This window comes from Myotis nattereri (genome assembly GCF_964212035.1).
Source record: "Myotis nattereri genome assembly, chromosome: 2".
Lineage (NCBI taxonomy): Eukaryota > Metazoa > Chordata > Mammalia > Chiroptera > Vespertilionidae > Myotis > Myotis nattereri.
Genome location: NC_138076.1, coordinates 183898509 through 183919098, shown reverse-complemented (window position 1 = coordinate 183919098; position 20590 = coordinate 183898509). Strand labels below are relative to the sequence as shown.

At 40.1% G+C, this 20590-nt stretch overlaps 1 protein-coding gene and 1 pseudogene across 6 annotated transcripts in view; one reads left to right on the top strand and one right to left on the bottom strand.

Annotated features, from left to right (window-relative positions):
* Positions 1 to 14623, bottom strand: part of C2CD5 (C2 calcium dependent domain containing 5) — a gene marked incomplete at its 5' end in the record, with an annotated part of 95122 nt that extends 80499 nt beyond the window's left edge. For all 5 annotated transcript variants that reach the window (XM_081083326.1, XM_081083325.1, XM_081083329.1 and 2 more), the window contains 3 exons: positions 3069 to 3240; positions 4046 to 4132; positions 14534 to 14623. In XM_081083326.1, coding sequence (XP_080939452.1) covers positions 3069 to 3240; positions 4046 to 4132; positions 14534 to 14623 — 349 coding nt within the window. The remainder of the gene's footprint in view (positions 1 to 3068; positions 3241 to 4045; positions 4133 to 14533) is intronic.
* A 5014-nt stretch (positions 14624 to 19637) lies between these two features.
* LOC308536236 (large ribosomal subunit protein uL30-like) lies at positions 19638 to 20373 on the top strand (annotated as a pseudogene). Its single transcript has one exon. The product of its transcript is annotated as a large ribosomal subunit protein uL30-like (transcript).
* Positions 20374 to 20590: the final 217 nt, after the last annotated feature.

The following is a 20590-nucleotide window of genomic DNA, read 5'->3' as shown; positions in this document are numbered from 1 at the left end:
ATGCCAATTAATGATTTTAAAATAATGTATCAATCATAATAGCAATGCTAACTTTGTTTCCTTAATTATTTTCATTCTAAGTAGTTTATTATATTTTCTGAAGAACATGTATACATTAAAGAATAAATAATATTTATTGTACCAGAAGTCTTCACTTATTTGAACCAATCTAACTGGAAAGGAGTACCATTTACTTTGATGACGATAATGCGCATTGATAATGTTCTAAATGCTTTACAAGTAGTATCTTACACATGCCAATCCAGTAAGGTAATTTCTTTAGTATTAGTATTCCCGTTTTACAGAGGAAAAAAGCTACAGTTTAATAAAAGTTCAATAATTTTTAGAGTCAATAGTTAGTAAGTGATGAAGGAAGGATTAAAAGTCAGATCTTTATTATCCCAGAGTAAATGCTCTTAACAACTAATGCAAGAATCTGATTTAGCACAAAAGAACTTTCATTCTTTTCAATGAATACACAGCAATAAGTTAAAATAAGCTAACTAAGAAATTCTAAGATAACAGGTTTTTAGAAGATGCCCTAACAAATAAAAATGACACAGCCTCAATCCCTAAACATTTTTCGGGGGGGCTATCCTGACTTCCTGTCAAATTCATACTTATGGAGGAACCCTTCTAAGAAGAGTGACTTACTCATTTACCTACTGAAATAACAGATTATATTCCTAACAAAGGGCCCATGTAACCTATTAAACCAACTACAAGCAATTTTTAATATAATATATTTAGAAAATTCATTCATTCCGATAGCTACTGCTTTTAATCCAAGTCCAGATTCATTCTCCAGTGGCTTTTTTATTGGTAATCTATACTAATAAAAGGGTAATATGCTAATTAGACTGGGTCAACTGGACATCTTCCAGATGTCCAACTTCCTTCCAGACAGTTAGAGGGCAACCAGGCCAGCAAGAGGGTAGTTAGGGGGGGACCAGGTTGGCAGGGGGGCAGTTAGGGGACGACCAGGCCAGCAGAGGGATAGTTAGGGGGGGACTAGGCCAGCAGGGGAAGTAAGTTATGGGGTGGCCAGGCTGGCAGGGAAGCAGTTAGGGGGCAATCAGGCCGTGAGGCAGAGGCGATTAGGGGCAATCATGCCAGCAGGGGAGGACAGTCAAGAGTGATCAGGCCAGCAGGGGAGGGAAGTTAGGGGCAATCAAGCAGTCAGGTAGAGTGGTTAGGGGCAATCAGACAGCCAGGCAGGCAAGCAGTTAGGAGCCAGCGGTCCCAGATTGTGAGAGGGATGTCCGACTGCAATTTTAGGCCCGATCCCGCAGGGATCCCTGTGGGATCATGCCTAAACCGGCGGTCGGACATTCCTCGAGGGCTCCCAAATAGGAGAGGGTACAGGCCAGGCCAGCCGTGGGCAAACTACGGCCCATGGGCCGGATCTGGCCCGTTTGAAATGAATAAAACTAAAAAAAAAAAAAAAAAGACCGTACCCTTTTATGTAATGATGTTTACTTTGAATTTATATTAGTTCACACAAACACTCCATCCATGCTTTTGTTCCAGCCCTCCGGTCCAGTTTAAGAACCCATTGTGGCCCTTGAGTCAAAAAGTTTGCCCACCCCTGGGCCAGGCTGAGGGACCTTCCCCCCTCCTCCCCCCGATGAATTTCATGCAATGGGCCTCTAGTATAACATAAAATGGGATTTGATTTTATTATTACAAAGATAATACATACAGGGTGGGGAAAAAGTAGGTTTACAGTTGTAAATATGTGAAACACAGAGTACGTTCTTGTATATTATTTCTTAATTATTGTATTATTTGCCATACAAACAACTGTAAATCTACTTTTGCCCAACCCTGTGTACATTATAAAAAGTATAGAAAAAAGTAAAACAGGACAAAGAGTAAAATAGGACTATAGTCCACAAATAAAATTATCCAAAAGTAAACATTTTATCACATATTCTGCCAATTTCATCAAGAGCATTACATATATACAATTCTCTTATTTCTAAACTATCTTGAGATTATCCTATAATGTTTTTATAATCTGGATTTTGCAATTCATAATACATCATGCACATTTCCTTCTGCCATTGTATTATGAAAACATGCTTCTAGTTCTGGCTGTGTCAACTTATGTTCTAAATTTTTTAAGTAAATCCTATTTTCCAACTTATTTTTACCAATTTAAACATTAGTACATGATAATAGAATATAAGTAACATCACAATAAATATACATAAGTCTCAGCAAATATCTTGGTTTCTTACAATAAATGACTATTAATGGAATTGTCAGGTCAATAATGTAAACTAGTAAGAAAGATGCAAGACAAGATAGAATCATCTGCCTATGCCTTTTGGGTTCATTTACCATTCTAAAAAGATGGCATCTTTTAGGCTGGCGGTTCTCAAACTTTTCAATCACAGGACCCGTTCAAACTTAAAAATTACTTTAGGTCCTCAAGGAGTTTTTATATATGTTACTTATATCTATCAATATTTACCATATTATAAGTTAAAATTGAGAATTTAAAAAAGTATTTGCTTATTACTCCATTGAAAGTAATAATGAATCTGTTAATATAAGCAATATTTTTTTTTATTTATTGCTTAAAGTATTACAAAGGGTATTACATATGTGTCCATTTTATCCCCCCGCCCTAGACAGTCCCCTAGCCTCCCCTATCCCCCAGTGTCTTATGTCCATTGGTTATGCTAATATAAGCAATATTTTTTATAAAAATAACTGTATTTGGAAAAAAAGTAATGAGTGGCACTGTGTTACATTTTTGCAAATCTCTGTAACATCTAGCTTAATGGAATAGTTTGATAGTTTGTTTTAGGAACACAGAATACAAATATGAGATGATTTTTAAATAATGCATATACTTGCTATACTGTACAAATTTAACTCAGAAAATTGTTTCAAATTATGTTCAGAAAAATAAACAATTCTACCAATAATACATTACTACTAAGTCTAAAAAGGAGATATCTTTTAAAGATATAAATTTTAAAACCACAAAGTGTACATAATAGTCTTTAAGGATAAATTTAAAAGACTGATTTATTTTCTTAAAATATACTCCTTACCATGTATGGTATCATAAATTGGAAACCATCCTGAGATGACTGTTGCAGCTTCACTGTAGAGTAAAGGATCAATATCAATGTACACTTTACCAATGGCATCATTTGCACTATAAGTATCATGGTCAAGAACTGTGATCTGTAGAGGTTCATCTTGTAAATCTTCATCATCCACCTAAAAAGCATACTTTAAATTAAATCTTAAAATTTAAAAATCTTCGTTATCATAAATGTAAATGTAAATTTGTATAGCGAATGTAAAAGATTACTTATTTCTGGGGAGGAAAATCCAATTAATATACAAACAAAAAATTGTAACTCAATTTTCTACACAAGATGCAGATGTACAGTTTGCCTCAAGCACAGAGTTAGGATAATTAACCAAAAAAAAAAAGTTTTAATTTCTTTTCTGCATATTATCCTGTGTTTCACTACTCTACCAATGGTTTCCAGCAAAAATGCTTTAGGAATATCCTAACAGAGTCCATATATTAACTACAGAGTAAGGATGCTAATGAGCACAATGACAGCATAATTTCCAAGGACAACTTCAGAGAATAAAACTATAAGCAAAACGAACATTATTTGTAAGAAAAAACAACTTAAGTTCTTGAATTAAGTTCATAAAATAAATGTCTACCCTCTCTCTCTCCTTCTGTTTACTCATTATCAAGTACTTATCATGTGCCAAGCACCGTGCCAAAGAGAGGAACTATAACTGTTCTTAAGTGGTTTCTGATATATGCTAAAATTCAGAGAAATTATTATATAATAATATAATGCCTTTTTAATCTGGGTTCTCCTACATATATTTATATTTTCTTAACTGTAACATAATTTTTTAAGTGCAATATTCCTAAGAAACATTTTTATGTTACAGGAAAACTACTGTCCCTGAAATAAAAGGTGTTCTTATCATTCCTAGGGAAAGCGTCACCTCAAAAAACACACACTAAAAATGCTAACATTTAAAAACTTACCTCAAATTTAAACCATTCTGAGTTCCACTGAGGGTTGAGGGACTTGAGATACACATCTGTTTTAAAGGTGGTATTACCAAATTTTACCTAAAAACAAATAAAAAATAATCAAATACAGATATCAAATATGTGAATATAAATAAAATTTAATGTGAGCCAAGCAATGAGAGGATTAACATTGGAGAGGAAAAAAGACAACTATCCCCTGAGCCAAAAAGAAGAAAGTGTGGATAGTTCCTGGTAAGTTTATAGACTATACCTGGTACAAGGGATTACCCACTATTCTGCTTGACTAGCTTTATAAGAAAATTAAAACATAGACCATTATGTCATATGGAAAAAGGAATCAGTATGCCCTTCACTAAACAAGAGCTCAGACAAAAGAGAGTTTTAAGGTGGGGGATAAGCAAAAATAAAATCAGAAGGTGAAAGGATAGCTTTCTCTGGCATATCAGCAAGGGAATTTAGAACTACAGCTCATTATTACAAGAACTCAGTAATAGATCCCTGTTGTATCTTCTGACTTCCCCATACATATTTTTAAATATCTTATCTGTGCACACACGGGGATCAGCAATAAAGTATGGTCAGTAAGGGTTTTATATTCTCACTAGAGGCCCAGTGCATGAAATTCATGCACGGGAAGGGTCCCTAGCGGCTGCTGCCTGTCGGCAGCCGGCTGCCAGCCGGGGCCTCCCTTCCACCAGCTGCCTGCCACCACTGCCGGCCAGCCCGCCCCCTGGTCAAACTCCCAGTCGAGGGGACAATTTGCATATTAGGCTTTTATTATATGTTCTCATCTTTAAGGACAATGAAAGGGTTTGGATGGAAAGACTTGCAAACACTGAGTCACAAAGATCCAAATATATATATATATATGCCCAAGTGACCAAATGACCAAACAACTGGTTGACCGGTTGCTATGATACGCACTGACCACCAGGGGGCAGATGCTCAATGCAGGAGCTGCCCCCTGGTGGTCAGTGCGCTCCCACAGCCAACCTCCCATGGTCCCTTCCCCAGGCCGGCTGGCCCTGAAGGCCCCTATCGGGGCAGCCAACCTCCCATGGCCCCTCTCCCTGCCTGCCAACCTCCCACGGCCCCAATGGCCCCAATGGCCAGCCAGGATGAGGGACCCCACCTGTACACAAATTTGTGCACTGGGCCTCTAGTAAGTAAATAAAAGGAAACAAAGGTGGCGGGAAGCAAGCTAAATCTTTGGAACTTGTTTCCAGCAAAGAATGGAAACTCTGAAACCTCAGATGACTTAAGAAGTGGTCAGGAAGCTTAGGAGCAAAATAGATAGGCAATTACTTCACCTTTCCTAAATTTAATCTCTTCAACTCTTCTCTAATTCTATCAGTTATCACCTTTCATAATCTCAGAATTCACTAAAGGTTATATCCTCTTTATCACAATACCCAGCACAGAGTTTTTTGTATACTACAAGTATGTAGGAAATGCTGGTTCAACCAGATAATCTATAAAATCTCCTTTCCTTTTTTACTACTATCCTACTTTTGGTATTATAATATTTATAGGTATTAATTTTAATCAATCCAGGAAATTTTCTAAAAGCAAAATATCCAAAACTATTTTTTTATCTTCTGTATATTTTTCTAGTTATTATATCACTCAATTGGAATGATTGGGAATGATAGCAACCATGTGGTACCTAGGCAGTTGGTTAGAGGATAAAAAAGTTTTAAAAATTACATAAAAATAATACTTTCTTGCATGATAATTTGACAAAATCAAAGATAAATAAGGAACGGAGAAAAATATTTACCAAATACATCACAAAAAAATAATTTACTCAATTTTTAATGAGTTTCTATAAACCAATGAGAAAAAATATCAATAAACCAACAGAAAAATGGCCAAGGGACATGAACAAACAATTACAAGAAATGAAAAAATAAATGTCTTAAATATGTCAAGAGATGGAGAAACTAAGATGGCGGCATAGATAAACACCGGGAAATTTTCACCTCACACAACAATTGAAAAATACTGCAAAGGTCAGAGCAAACATCATCCAGAAAAACCAGAAGGCTGGCTGAGTGTAATTTCTACAACTAGAAGAAAAGAAAAGCACGCTGAGAGCCAGAGGAGCTGCGGAGGCTGAGTGCTGAGGTACGGCGGCGGCTCGCGCGCGCGGAAAGGGGGTGGCACCTGAGGATGCGGCTGTCTTTTTGAATCACAAGCTCCCGACTGCTCTGAACACCGGTTCCAGCAAGTCTCTGGGGACCCAGGTCTCATACGGGGAGAAGTTGGTCTGTCAGGCGGCAGCGGGCGAACTTGAGGGCGGCTTTCCCTCAGAGGTGCTTGCAGCCGTTACCGGGACACACTGAGACCGCGACTCCGGGCGCGGAGAATCACCATAGCTGTTTTCTCCGCCCTTTGACTCCCTGAGACCCCGCCCCACTCAGGCTGCGGCAGAGGCTTTTGCATGTGAATGTACCTAACTACAGCCCAGCCAAGCAGACCCGGAACTTCCAAGAGAGGGCCCAAGGCCCCGCAGCAGCTTGCATTGCTTCACAGCTGAGCCTCTTTGTGGCTCCGGCTGTGTGGCCTCAGGCAGGGGCTGAATTAGCACCTCCTTAGATCCAGGAGCCACTGTACCCAGCGGTCAGAGGGGGACCATTCTCCCACTTCAGACACAGCTGCTTCCCACAGCCAATTGGCCTGGAGGTCAATTCCTCCCAGTGATCCTACAACAACCAAGGCACCAAGAGTGCACCAAGAGTGTCCACCCCAGGTAACTGGGGAGGCTGAGCCACTGGGCCCTACAGGACACCTGGCGCGCAGGGCCACTCTGTCAACACAGGGAAGCAGCCAAAATGCGGAGACAAAGAAACAGGTCACAAATGGCAGAAACAGAGGAAAGCAAACGACTGGATATAGAGTTCAAGGCCACGTTTATAAGGTTTGTCAAGAATTTTATGGAAACCGCCAATAAATTTAATGAATCCCTCAAGGAGTATAGTGAGACCATGAGGACATGAAAAAGGACCAACTAGAAATTAAGCATACACTGACTGAAATAAAGAATAATTTACAGAGATCCAACAGCAGACAAGAGGATCCCAAGAATCAAGTCAAAGATTTGAAATACAAAGAAACAAAAAATACCCAACCGAAAAAGAAAAAAGAAAAGAGATTCAAAAAATATGAAGATAGTGTAAGGAACCTCTGGGACAACTTCAAGCGTACCAACATCAGAATTATAGGGGTACCAGAAGGAGAGAGAGGGCAAGATATTGAAAACCTTTTTGAAGAAATAATGACAGAAAACTTCCCCCACCTGGTGAAAGAAATGGACTTACAAGTCCAGGAAGCGTAGAGAACCCGAAACAAAAGGAATCCAAAGAGGACCACACCAAGACACATCATAATTAAAATGCCAAGAGCAAAAGATAAAGAGAGAATCTTAAAAGCAGCAAGAGAAAGACAGTCAGTTACCTACAAGGGAGTACCCATTCGACTGTCAGCTGATTTCTCAACAGAAACTTTGCAGGTCAGAAGGGAGTGGCAAGAAATATTCAAAGAGATGAATAGCAAGAACCTGCAACCAAGATTACTTTATCCAGCAAAGCTATCATTCAGAATGGAAGGTCAGATAAAGAGCTTCACGGATAAGAAAAAGCTAAAGGAGTTCATCACCACCAAACCAGCATTATATGAAATGCTGAAAGGTATTCTTTAAGAAGAGGAAGAAGAAAAAGGAACTCTTACCATTTGCCACAGCATGGATGGAACTGGAGAGCGGATAAATACCACAGGATCTCACTTATTTGTGGAATATAATGAACAACATAAAAGGATGAACAAGGACTGATCCAGAGACGGAGAGGCATTGATTGGACTTGATCGGGCCTTGGAGGGAAGGTAGGGGAGGGTGGGGGCAAGGGGGAAAGATCAACCAAAGGACTTATATGCAAGCATATAGGCCTAACCAATGGACACGGACAACGGGGGGGTGAGCGGGGGGGGGAGGGGGGGGGGTTTGAGGGTACACATATGTAATATCTTAATCAATAAAAAATATATATTAAAAAAAAATTCAAACAAACAAACAAAAAATATATGTCAAGAGATGATCAATGAGTGTAAATTAGAACCATCTCAATAGACTACAGTTTGACAATACATATCAAAACTTTAAATGCCTACATCCTTTACATTCAGATGTACAAAGGATATACAATGCATATACGCAGCATTATAATAGCAAAAGATTGGAAACAACATAGATATCCATCAGTTTGGAACTGGTTAAATTATATATGGTAAAGCCACACAAGGCAGTCCTAAACAGAAGAAATGAAGCAGTTTGTAAGCACTAGTACGTAACAATGTCCAAGATATATCTTACTATTGCAGAACAGTATGTATGGCATAATTTGCATAGAGAAATATGACAAAATGTTATGGCAAATAACATATGCCTTCATATGTACAGATTATTTCTAAAAGGATATATAAGAAATGCTAATAGTGGCCACTACAAAGAACAGAACAGACTGCTTTGTTAAAGGAAAGGCAATGAGAGGCTGACTCACTTTGTTACCTTTTGGATTATGAACCATGAACATATATTACCTATTTTTTAAATGAATCATTTTAAATTTAAAAAATTTAAAATGATACAAAAAACTACATAGTCATTCAACAGGGAAGTGACTGAATAAATAACTAAAGAATCCTACTGAAAAATGGAGTTGATCATATGTATTGTCATGGAAAAATATCAATGACATAACTGAAAAAAACAAGTAGTAGAATATGTAACAGCAATTACCTCTGAAGAAGGGACTGACAGGGTGCAGGCAACACAGTACGGTGTAATAAGAAAGTAGTAAGGAGCTGTCAAGTTTTATTTCTGAGTATTCAAGTTTTTTGTAATGGGAACTGTTCGAGTATTTCTTGTGTAATTTTTTTAAATTTTAAATTACAAATGTTAAAGAAATGAAACTTAATGGGGGAACAAACAATCCAATTAAGAAATGGGCAAAGGACCAGAATAGACACTTCTCGGAAAAGGACATACAGATGACCAACAGACATATGAAAAAATGCTCAACGTCACTAATCATCAGAGAGGGACAAATTAAAACTACAATGAGATAATCACCTCATGCTTGTCAGAATGGCTATCATCAATAAGTCAACAAACAAGTGCTGGCAAGGATGTGGGGAAAAGGGAACTCTCAGGCACTTTTGGTGGGAATGCAGACTGATGCAGCCACTGGAAAACAGTATGGAGTTTCCTCAAAAAATTAAAAATGGAACTGCCTTTTGACCTAGCGATCCCACTTCTGGGAATATATCCAAAGACTCCCAAAACACCAATTTGAAAGAATATATGCACTTTATGTTCACAACAGCATTATTTACAATAGCCAAGATCTGGAAACAGCCCATCAATTGATAAGTGGATTTAAAAAAAGCTGTAATACATTTACACAATGGAATACTACTTGGCTGTAAAAAAGAAAGAAATCATACCTTTTGCAACAGCATGGATGAACCTGGAAAGCATTATGCTAAGTGAAATGAGCAAGTCAGAGAAAGACAAATACCATATGATCTCACTTATATGTGGAATCTAATGAACAAAATAAACTGAACAAAATAGAAACAGAGGCAGGGTTGGAGGGCTGGATGCAAGCAGGTGAAGGGATTAAGCAAAAAAACACATATATAACACACACAGACAACAGTGTGGGGATAGACAGAAGGAAAGGGAGGGTGGGATAGGTAGGTGAAGGTAGGCAAAGGGGGATAAATGGGGACAGAAAGACTTTGCTTTGGGCAATGGTTGCACGATGCAGTGTACAGATGTTTTGTTGAGTTGTATACACTTGAAACTTATATGGTTTTTGTGAACCAATGTTATCCCCCAAATTTCAATTTAAAAAAAAAAAGAAACTTAATGCAGGAAAAGGATAGAGGTTACTGCTCATTTATTAATTTAATTTTCAATATGTTTCAATATTCAAAATATCTAAGAAATACTTAATATCTAATTTACCTAAAAACTGCTTTATTTGAAGTAAAATGTACTTAGGATTTATAAAACCATTCAAAAGCCATATGTACTTCAGGGTTGTGGTTCCATTGCCAAAAATAGCATATTATTTTTTAGGTTCTAATTTAAAACCCCCTTCAGCTTTATCCCACTATATTGTAGTACTATATTGCACTTTTTTTGGCCAACTGTCCATTTTGGATATAGTAAAGATAAGACAGTCCCCACACTGCATTAAACAAACAAAAACCAAGATTTTAGAAGAAGAAAAAAGGCTAGAGTGTGTATTTTGCCAATACTGTGATGATTCCCCTTCTACTAAAGAATCACAGTCCATTTGGTCTTATTTAATTCAAAGGAGATTTTATTACTCAGCAGTTAAGTGAATGCCTTACAACTTTGTTAAAGAACATCAGGGATTTTAATGAGATTACCTAGTAAAGTACAAGTGTTCTCTTTCCCCACTCATTAATTAGCTAAATTACCTTGAGAAGGTTATTTAAGGCTGCTACCTCCTCTGAAAAAGGGGGTTGCTGTGAGCATTACATGAGGTAATGCATTGAGAGATCTAGCAAAATGTCTGATACAAAGAAAATACTCATTTAACAATAATTTCTTTTCCTCTCCCTATTCCCTAAAGGCTCCTGGATAAACACAAAATGATCGTGTAGTTCAGCAGAACAGTTTGTAACACTGAAATATATTTCCATTAATACTTTCCTTACACAGAAAACCATCCCATTCATCCATGAAATTCCTGCAAGAATAATCATCTTTAACTACTACTTGGTATTGACTTCACATCATATATTGTAGAAATTCCCTCAACCGATTGATAAAATCAAATAACCAGGTTAAATCAGATAATTATTAAAAATGATACAAACAGTAAACATTAAGATAAAACATAAATATTAATTCTATTTTTTTTCTGTTAATCCTCATTAGAGGATATTTTCCCATTGATTTTTAGAGAGACTGGAGGGGGAGAAACAGAAAGAAAAACATCGATGTAAAAAGACACATCCATTGTTTGCCTCACACACAAGACTTAGCCTGCAACCAGTATTGAACCCGGGACCTTCCAGCCCGTGCGCCAATGCTCTCTCCACTGACCCAAACTGGCTAGGGCCATTCCTCTATCTTTTAGTGTAAAACTGACTAAGGGTCCATTCTTTAGAGTTGTACATCATCTTCTTCTGCACCCATAATGTATCATCTGTAACTGCCAGTTTGAATTTCTTGAAAATGTAGTGGTAGAACTTAAAAATTGTTTTTAAAAAACCATGAACATAGAATCCTAGAATTTTTACAATTTTCATCTAGTTCAGAGTAATTTTTAGTGACTGTATCCATAAGTCGTTATGTAGCATTTATCAGTTTATTTCACTAATGTGTAGATTTAAATAAATTACAATTATAGAATTGGCAGAAACAACTGCCTCTTGGTAAAGTACATCAGCCAACCGATGGGTGGCAGGTCCACAGGTACACTGGAGAATAATTTAACTGCGTAGAGTATTGAAGAATGTGCCTGTGGAAGGAATGCAGAGCACTGGGGACTGTAACGAGTCAGTTCATGGAAATTGGTTAAGAGAATTTCTACTGAAGACTATTCTTTCTAGCTTTCAAACCACTCGGTGGTCTATATGCCCACCTACCTAGCCAAATTTTATTTCCCACTTCTATTTAACATAAACCCAGCCTTTAGTTATATATGCTCTATCTTGCCTTTGCTTTTACCAAATTTGTCCTATTCATCTAAAAATGCCCCCTTTTCCATTCTGCCTGTGGAAATTTTACCCTTCTTCAAATCCAGCTCAAAGATTTCTCATCACCAGCCCAGGCTTCATTATGTCCCTCTCCTATCTATAATCTATAATAATAAAAGCATAATATGCTAATTATACCAGAAGTCCTTCCGAATGTCCTTCTTTCCAGACAAAGCTATGGAGGGTGGGGCTGGAGGCAGAGGCCCGCAGCCTCGCAGCAGCGGTGTGGGGGGGGGGGGGGGGGGGTTGGGGGGAGGGGACAAGCACCTTGCATGAATTTCGTGCATCAGACCTCTAGTGAGCTTATAAAGTACTTACAGTCTACATCATACAATTTATCCCTTTATTAAATTATAATCCTTCATTATCCTCTTTTTCCTGCATTAATCTTTCCCTTCCTGCTGGATTATTCCTATTAGCACACAATTGTGTTCTATTATCTTCTAACTTACTTTTTTTAGTACCAAAAACTTTGTACTCCTCCCAAATACCACACTATTTTTCCTCTCCCCTTCATATTTCCTGAAACAGTTGCCTATTCATACCACTCCTACTTCTTCATCTTTCATATTCTTTAACCCTCTTTAACTCACTAGACCAGTGATGGCGAACCTTTTGAGCTCCGCGTGTCAGCATTTTGAAAAACCCTAACTTAACTCTGGTGCCATGTCACATATAGAAATTTTTTGATATTTGCAACCATAGTAAAACAAAGACTTATATTTTTGATATTTATTTTATATACTTAAATGCCATTTAACAAAAAAAACAACCAAAAAGATGAGTTCGCGTGTCACCTCTGACACATGTGTCATAGCTTCGCCATCACTGCATAGACTATAAAGGCTTCCATCCTTATCACTTCTCCTGCAATCTACGTATGTGCCCTGACCAGGAATCAAACCTATAACCTTTTGGTGTACGGGACAACGGTCCAACCAATTGAGCCACTAGGCCAGGGCAGGACCATTTTGAAAGCTAATTTAAAAGTACTTAGCACAGATCTGTCAATAAAAAGACTCAATACCTGTTAGGTATTAACCTAAACTATACGCCAGTCTCTGAGCTACCTGAAAGCAAAGGCTATGCCTTGGAAATCTGTGTATCCCCATTACCTAACATCTGGCCCAAGAACACACTCAGTAACTACTTCCCAAACGAAGTTGAGGTTGAGAATTACCACAGCAATGTTTGGGGGCAACATCGCAGTTATTAGGTTAGAGAACCTTTCTGAAACATCAAGAATATTTTATAGCCTGACTGCGTGGGTTCGATTGCGATCAAGGCACATGCCCAGGTTTTGGGCTCAACCCCACTGGGGGAGTGTGCAGGAGGCAGCCAATCAATGAGTCTCTCTCATCATTTTTTAAAAATATTTTTATTGATTTCAGAGAGGCACGGAGAGGAGAAACAGAAACACCAATGATTAGAGAAAATCATTAATCGGCTGCCTCCTGTACGCCCCCTACTGGGGATGTGCCCTTGACCAGAATGAACCTGGGACCTTCCAGTCTGCATGCTGACGCTCTATCCACTGAGCCAAACTGGTTAGGACTCTCTCATCATTGATATTTCTATCTCCCTCTCCCTCTCCCTTCCTCTATGAAATCAATAAAAATACATTTTTAAAAAAAAAAAAAAAGAATATTTTATATTGCCAGAACCGGTTTGGCTCAGTGGATAGAGACTCGGCCTGTGGACTCCCGGGTTCGATTCCGGTCAAGGGCATGTACGTTGGTTGCGGGCACAACCCCATTGGGGGGAGTGCAGGAGGCAGCTGATCGATGTTTCTCTCTCATCGATGTTTCTGGCTCTCTATCCCTCTCCCTTCCTCTCTGTAAAAAATCAATAAAATATATATTTTTAAAAAAAGAATATTTTATAGAGATAAAAATCAAGCTATATATTATCATGTATCTATCAACTCCCTGCATTAATAGGGTCAAATGATTACGGTTCTAATCCTCTGGCTCATCATGTCAATTTTTATTACAATTTTTACTTGGCTTCTTTCATACATTGGCTTATTACTTTCCGGGGCCCTAGGCCTGTGATAATTTGCATGAGTTATAAACCAATCATTAAATTTAAAGGGCAGTTTTGCAATTTAAATATCCATAGCACTTAATTGACTTCCTACCCCAAGGCACTATATTACCCTAAAACAGCTTTTCAGACCTACCAGTCCAGACAAGAGCAGGAAGTGTTTTAGAATTTACAATGACAATTCAGACAAGACTACGGTAAAGAGTGGATCTCCTAGCCTCGTAGGTCTCCAAAGTGCCTATTCGGACTGTTATCTACATTCTTGATCATCTCCAACTAGCCCCCACCCCACCCCACCCCACCCCACCCCCAAAAGGGCGCGGGTGCGCGTGCGCGCGCGTCTGGATCTCGGTGGCCCCGCGGCCACGCCTGGCACCTCCTGCCTGGCAGGTGGCCTGTGATGAGCCCTGACATCGGCGTCACCCCAGCATGCAGAGCAGTAACAGCCACCCCGCGCGGCGCACACCCTCCACCTGGGCTGCAGTCTCGGCAGCCAGCCCTCCGGGAGGGCGGGACGAGCAGGGCACTCGCCACTGTCGGGAGGGGAATGGGTTGAGGGGCGGGGGCCGAGATGGGTAGGGTCCTTTCGAGGGCGTGGCGCGCCCTGAGTTTTGAGCAGCAGGACCTTGCACCAACCTCCACGAAGGCATCAGTCAGGTCACTAGCTCGGTCCATCACTGGCAAATGGCGCCCGGCCACGATTTTCACCTTCAGCTTCCCAGGCATGGTCTCGGCTCGGGCCTCTCCTGACGCTCCTGCAGAAACAAACCAGCGAGTCCGCGCTGGGCGCCGAGCCCCGCGGGGAGCGGCGGGAGCGCGCGGGGTAACTGACAGCTGGGCGCGCGGGGGCGGGACGCCGCCGGCTGTCACTCACTCTCGGCCCGGGGTGGCGGGCCCGCGCGAGAGCTGAGGCCTCATGCCGGAGGGGCCGCCGGAGGAGCGCCCGAGGCGGGTCCTGCTGTACTGGCCCCACAGCGCTGGCAAGAGAAGCAGAAGCCTGTGAGCATCCCGCTGAACCCCGGCCGCCGCTCCTAGCGTTCCTCCGCCCCCCAAAATGGCGGCCTTCGGGGCGTGGAGGAAGCATCGATCGTTCGGCGCTCGGCCCACTTCGCCGGGGAGGGAGAGGGGCGGGGCGGACTCGGGGGAGGCCGGAGGGCAGGGGAAGGGCTGAGCCCGGCATCATCCACCGGGCCGTGCGCGGCCGCTCTCCCCGGAGGAACACTCGCTCCGTCCCGGGGCGGAGCGCGGGCAGCTCGGCGCCAGGCCTGGGGCCGCCGCCTCCCCGGCTGCGAGCGCCGCCTTTCCCAGCGGCTGCGACTGGACAGCGTACAGGAGCGACTTCCCTCTGTCTTAACCACCCGTTAGTGGTTCGCAACGTCCATTTAGTAATTGGCGTCTGCCTGGACGGGGAGACGTTTTTATGTGAATAGCGCACAAAATGTCGGGGGATGTCGGATAGCTGGTTTACAGTTTCCATTCACTGGGTTATGTACTGCGCACTGGGTTACGGGTGTTGCAGATCTTGGGCAAAACAACAACAACAAAACAACATTATGTTGAGATTCTGCTTCCTGGCAAATTGTCGACAGTTTAGCTCAAATTAACTCACAAAAATTCTTAAAAAAAAACACACAAAAAAAACAGCAACGACTTTGAAAAGTCCCGCCGCGGCTTGAAGGAGCTTGCTCGGCCCTCACAGACCGTCTCCGCGTGCTGATCCCGGACCAGCCTGGCGATGAGACACCCTGGGAGGAGCTCGGGCCTCGGGAGGTATTTTTGCTACAAATCATACCAAATACAAAAACAGCCTTAACACATGCCTTATCACATACAGAATCATTGACGATTCCATTGGAAAGATTACACTTGGGTTCATCAGGAATGGGAAATGGCTAAATGAAGGTATCAGGATGGTTATCTTAACTTGAAAAACACTCAACAGGTTAAATGCAGTACTCCAGGTGACGGAACTTGTCTTTTCAAGGCAAAAAAAAAAAAAAAAAAAAATCCTGCAGAGAGAGTATTGTCACATAACTGAGAAGGTGAACTATTCCGAAAAGAATAAGGCTCCATGAGGATAAATATCTAAAAGATAAATCGCTAACTTTGGGGACTAGAGAAACCTCTACCCATTCCAACTAACAAAAGGATAGGAGCCTCGTGCATATTTCCTTAGATCCACCTGCAGCTTTTTGTGGAGTCTAACTCTGCCCTTAAAATGCCCTTGCCCAGCTCTCAAGGTCAGCTACCCTAAGTGATAGCTTAACTCTGGTGTGTTTTAGTGGTAGAGCCGAAATAGCCTTTTTACCAAAATCAAAGAATTGCCATACTACCAGTTCATTTTTTAAAAAAAATACCAAAATATATAAAGAAAAAATATTAGAAAACTGAAGTTTAGGGATAATCTTAATGGGAAATAACACATTGTATAACATCATGTTGTAATGTTAAAAAAAAAAAATTGCAAATTGAACAATTAGAGGTTAGCAATCAGCTACCTAATTAGTAGCCTGTAAGATACTTACTTATACATACTTGTTGCCTTAGGCATCATCAACAGGAGATTATAATTAAGATGCTTCCTGAAGACTTTTTTTTTAGTTGAATTAAGCCTGACCAGTTTGTTTTTCGATAATTGTACTAGTTTGATTTAATTAATGCTGGGAGCAATGCTGACTTTTGTGACAAATCTCTCATGACAGATCATCCTGATTATCTTCCTTAGCCTCATACCTTGCCACTCTATTTGCATTTTAGATCCTACAGTAATAACAAGAATTAATATGTACTGTATTGATTATTTGCTAAGTATAAGCCACTGAATTCAGTGCTTCACAGCTTTTAAGCCTCCCTAAACCCTATGCAATAGAAATTATCAGCCTTCATTTTATAGGCGAGGAGCCGGTAATGTTGGAGGCAGGATTTATATCTAAATTAACATTGTGATTCCAAGAACCCATGATCTTTAAAGGCTACATGTAGTTTTCCAATAAGCTATGCTTTTCTCTCTATCAGAGAGGTCTTTCTCATAGTCATCCTAGCAAACACTTAAGAATTCATAACTCAGCCCTAACCTGTTTGGCTCAGTGGATAGAGCATTGGCCTGTGGACTGAAGGGTCCCGGGTTCGATTCCGGTCAAGGGCATGTACCTTGGTTGCGGGCATATCCCCAGTAGGGGGTGCGCAGGAGGCAGCTGATCGATGTATATCCCTCTCCCTTCCTCTCTGTAAAAAATCAATAAAATATATTTTTTTAAAAAAATTCATAACTCAGTTTAAATGTTACTTTCAAGTCTTCCCTGATCTCCTTCTTAATAAGCCTACTCTCCACTACCACCAGTATTCTACCACTAAGTCTAACACTTCTATTATTGCACTGTCTTTATACATAATTATTGATCTGTTTCTCTCTCTCATTATTAAACTTTGAGCACCTTAAGGGGAGAGACTGTTTCCTATTCTCAATTCTCAGTTCCTTGCCATGTGCCTTTCATGTGATCTATAAAGGCGTAAGGGATTTAAATATGAGGGGCAATTAACACTTACACATTTACTACTTCGCTTTCTCTTTCCTGACTTCCTGAAATGTTCCTTTTAATATCTCTTCACCCCTTCCAGGTTAAACTTCTCTAGGTTGTCTAAATTTGGTGTTCTCTCCTTCCCTCACAGGCATGCCCTAAAACTTTCTATTTGGCTTAAGCTACCACCACTCTACCAAAATTACTTTCACTAAGGCCATCAATAACCTTTGATTGCTAAATCTAGTAGTTTCATTTTACCACTTGTTTTCATTTTACATGATTCTCAGTAGCATCTGACACTATTGATCACGCCTTCCTTGAAATACTCTCTCTTCATATTCAGACACCATGCTTCTCTTACCTACTCTGCTATATATATATATCTTTCTTCTAAGCTTGCTCACTGTCCTTAACAAATACCGTTTTTTCAGGGTTCAGTTCTTAGCCCTCTTATCTTCTAACTATACTATCTCCCTAGGTGATCTCATTCATGCCCATAAATTCAATTTTCTATTTGAGGTTTCTGAAATTTTGATGTTTAGCCCACAACTTTCTTCTGTGATCTGGACCCAGACATGCAATGGTCTAGTTTCTATTTCCACTTGTAGTATGAAAGCCACCTTAAAAGTCATCATATCCAAGACTGAAGGTTACCTCTCCCGCAGCTGCAGTAATTGAAATTACAGCAAGAACAATACACAAAAAGCCTAGTCCTCCTCCACTATGTCCCCCATCTCAAACAGTAGCAACCTCAGCGACATCGTCACGTGCTCAAGGCAGAAACACTGGTTTATGTTTGAGGTTGTACTTAGTTCAGCTATTTTTGCCTCAATTTACTTCTAAAGCCACAAATCAGCTGAGTAAAGGGTAAACATGGGCTAAATAGACAGTTGAGGAGCATTTTCTTACTGGTTCCCTTGTACCTCATAAAGCTGTGTCTAATGTACAGTGGGCATAATGGCCAGATTGAATAAAATGTTCTCTGGATTAGAATTGAAGTGGCACACACCACATGTATCAGAGCCCATTAAATGCACTCAGTGAGCCACATGATGTAATTACACCCAGGTGTAATGGGCAGGTTATAGGCCTTGACTTTTTATTGTGCCAACACGGAAACAAACTTTCCTTTTGGTCCTTGTCCTGCAAAGCCTGAGAGGTTTTCCACTATTTCTGCTTAATGCCTTTGTGGAAAATTCTAGCCACATTTAACAATTATCTTTGACTCTTCCTGTTCCTTACCCTTGACACCTAATTAATCACCAAGTCCTATTGTTTATAACTCCTAATTTCCACCATTATCACCTGAAAAACTGCTATTTCCCAATTCCACTCTTGCTTTCCTCTCAATTCACCATAAAGTAGCCCGAGTGATCTTTTTTCTTTTTAATATGTTTTTATTGACTTTTTTAGAGAGAGAGGGAGGAATAGGGATAGAGACAGAAACATCAATGATAGAGAAAGATCATTGATTGACTGCCTCCTGCAGGCCGTGGGGATTGAACTTGAAACCCAGGCATGTGCCCTGATCAGGAATTGAATCCCAGTCTCTTGGTTCTTGGGTCCACGCTCAACCACCGAGCCACACAGGCCAGGGTGGAGTGATCTTTTTAAATAGCAAGTATGTTTATATCACTCTGTTTTGGGGGAACTTTTCATCAAAGATCAGGGGACACTCCCTTACTATCAGACAGTTTTCTTTATAAGAAAATAAAAATGTTCAGAAATTCAAGAGAGAAAGATGGGTAAGAGTGGATAATTTATTTTATTTTTGCTTTGTTGAGATTAAAGCCAAACTGACTTCTCTACTTTGTGTTACACTATCACCTAGTGCTTGATTGTTTTATTTTAATTGATTGTTGTTCAAACGAATTTTTCTGTTTCAGTATCTACAAACTGAAGTAGGTCCCAATTCACCTCTGTTCATGTGATCCAAGTTATATGCCTGATCCTTAAAAGTTTTGTTCAGCCGGTGTGGCCCAGTACTTGAGCATCGACACATGAACCAAGAGGTCACTGGTTCAATTCCTAGTCAGGGCACATGCCCAGGTTGAGTTTGGGCTTGATCCCCAGGAGGGGGCATGAAGGAGTCAGCCAATTGATGTTTCTCACTCATCAATGTTTCTATCTCTCCCTCTCCCTTTCTCTCTCTAAAAATCAATAAAAATATTTTTTTTTTAAATAAAGAAGTTTTGCTCTTTTCCGGCTAGATTAGAACCATGGAGGGTGCCAAAGAGAAGAGGAAGAAGAAGGTTCCTGCTATGCCAGAAACCCTCAAGAAAAGCGAAGGAATTTCGCAGAGCTGAAGATCAAGTGCCTGAGAAAGAAGTTTGCCCAAAAGATCCTTTGAAAGGCAAGGAGGAAGCTCATCTATGAAAAAGCTAAACACTATCACAAGGAATATGGGCAGATGTACAGAACTGAGATTCGAATGGCTCGGATGGGAAGAAAAGCTGGCAACTTCTATGTACCTGCCGAATCCAAATTGGCATTTGTCATCAGGATCAGAGGTATCAATGGTGTGAGCCCAAAGGTCCGAAAGGTGCTTTGCCTTCTCCAGATCTTCAACGGCACCTTTGTTAAGTTCAGCAAGGCTTCCATTAACATGCTGAGGATTGTGGAACCATATATTGTAAGGGGGTACCCAAACCTGAAGTCAGTAAATGAATTATGTACAAGCGTGGTTATGGCAAAATCAACAAAAAACGAATTGCCCTGACAGATAACTCATTGATTGCTTGATGTCTTGGTAAATATGGCATCTGCATGGAAGATCTGATTCATGAAATCTATACTGTTGGAAAGTGCTTCAAAGAAGTAAATAACTTCCTGTGGCCCTTCAAGTTATCTTTACCATGAGGTGGGATGAAGAAAAAGACCACCCATTTTGTAGAAGGTGGAGATGCTGGTAACAGAGAAGACCAGATCAATAGGCTTATTAGAAGAATGAACTAAGATATCTACCATGGTTATTTTTGTAATCTGGTCAGTTAATAATCAATGAGCCCTTTAAAATGGAAGAAAAAAATTTTTTAACCCAGCGCTGGATTTCCTCTCATACACACCATTTTTCCTTTGCCAAGTAGGTAGCACTACTAGACTTTTTATGATCCTATTATCTTCAGAGACACTAATTATGTCATTAATTGGATTAATTTTATTGATATATAAT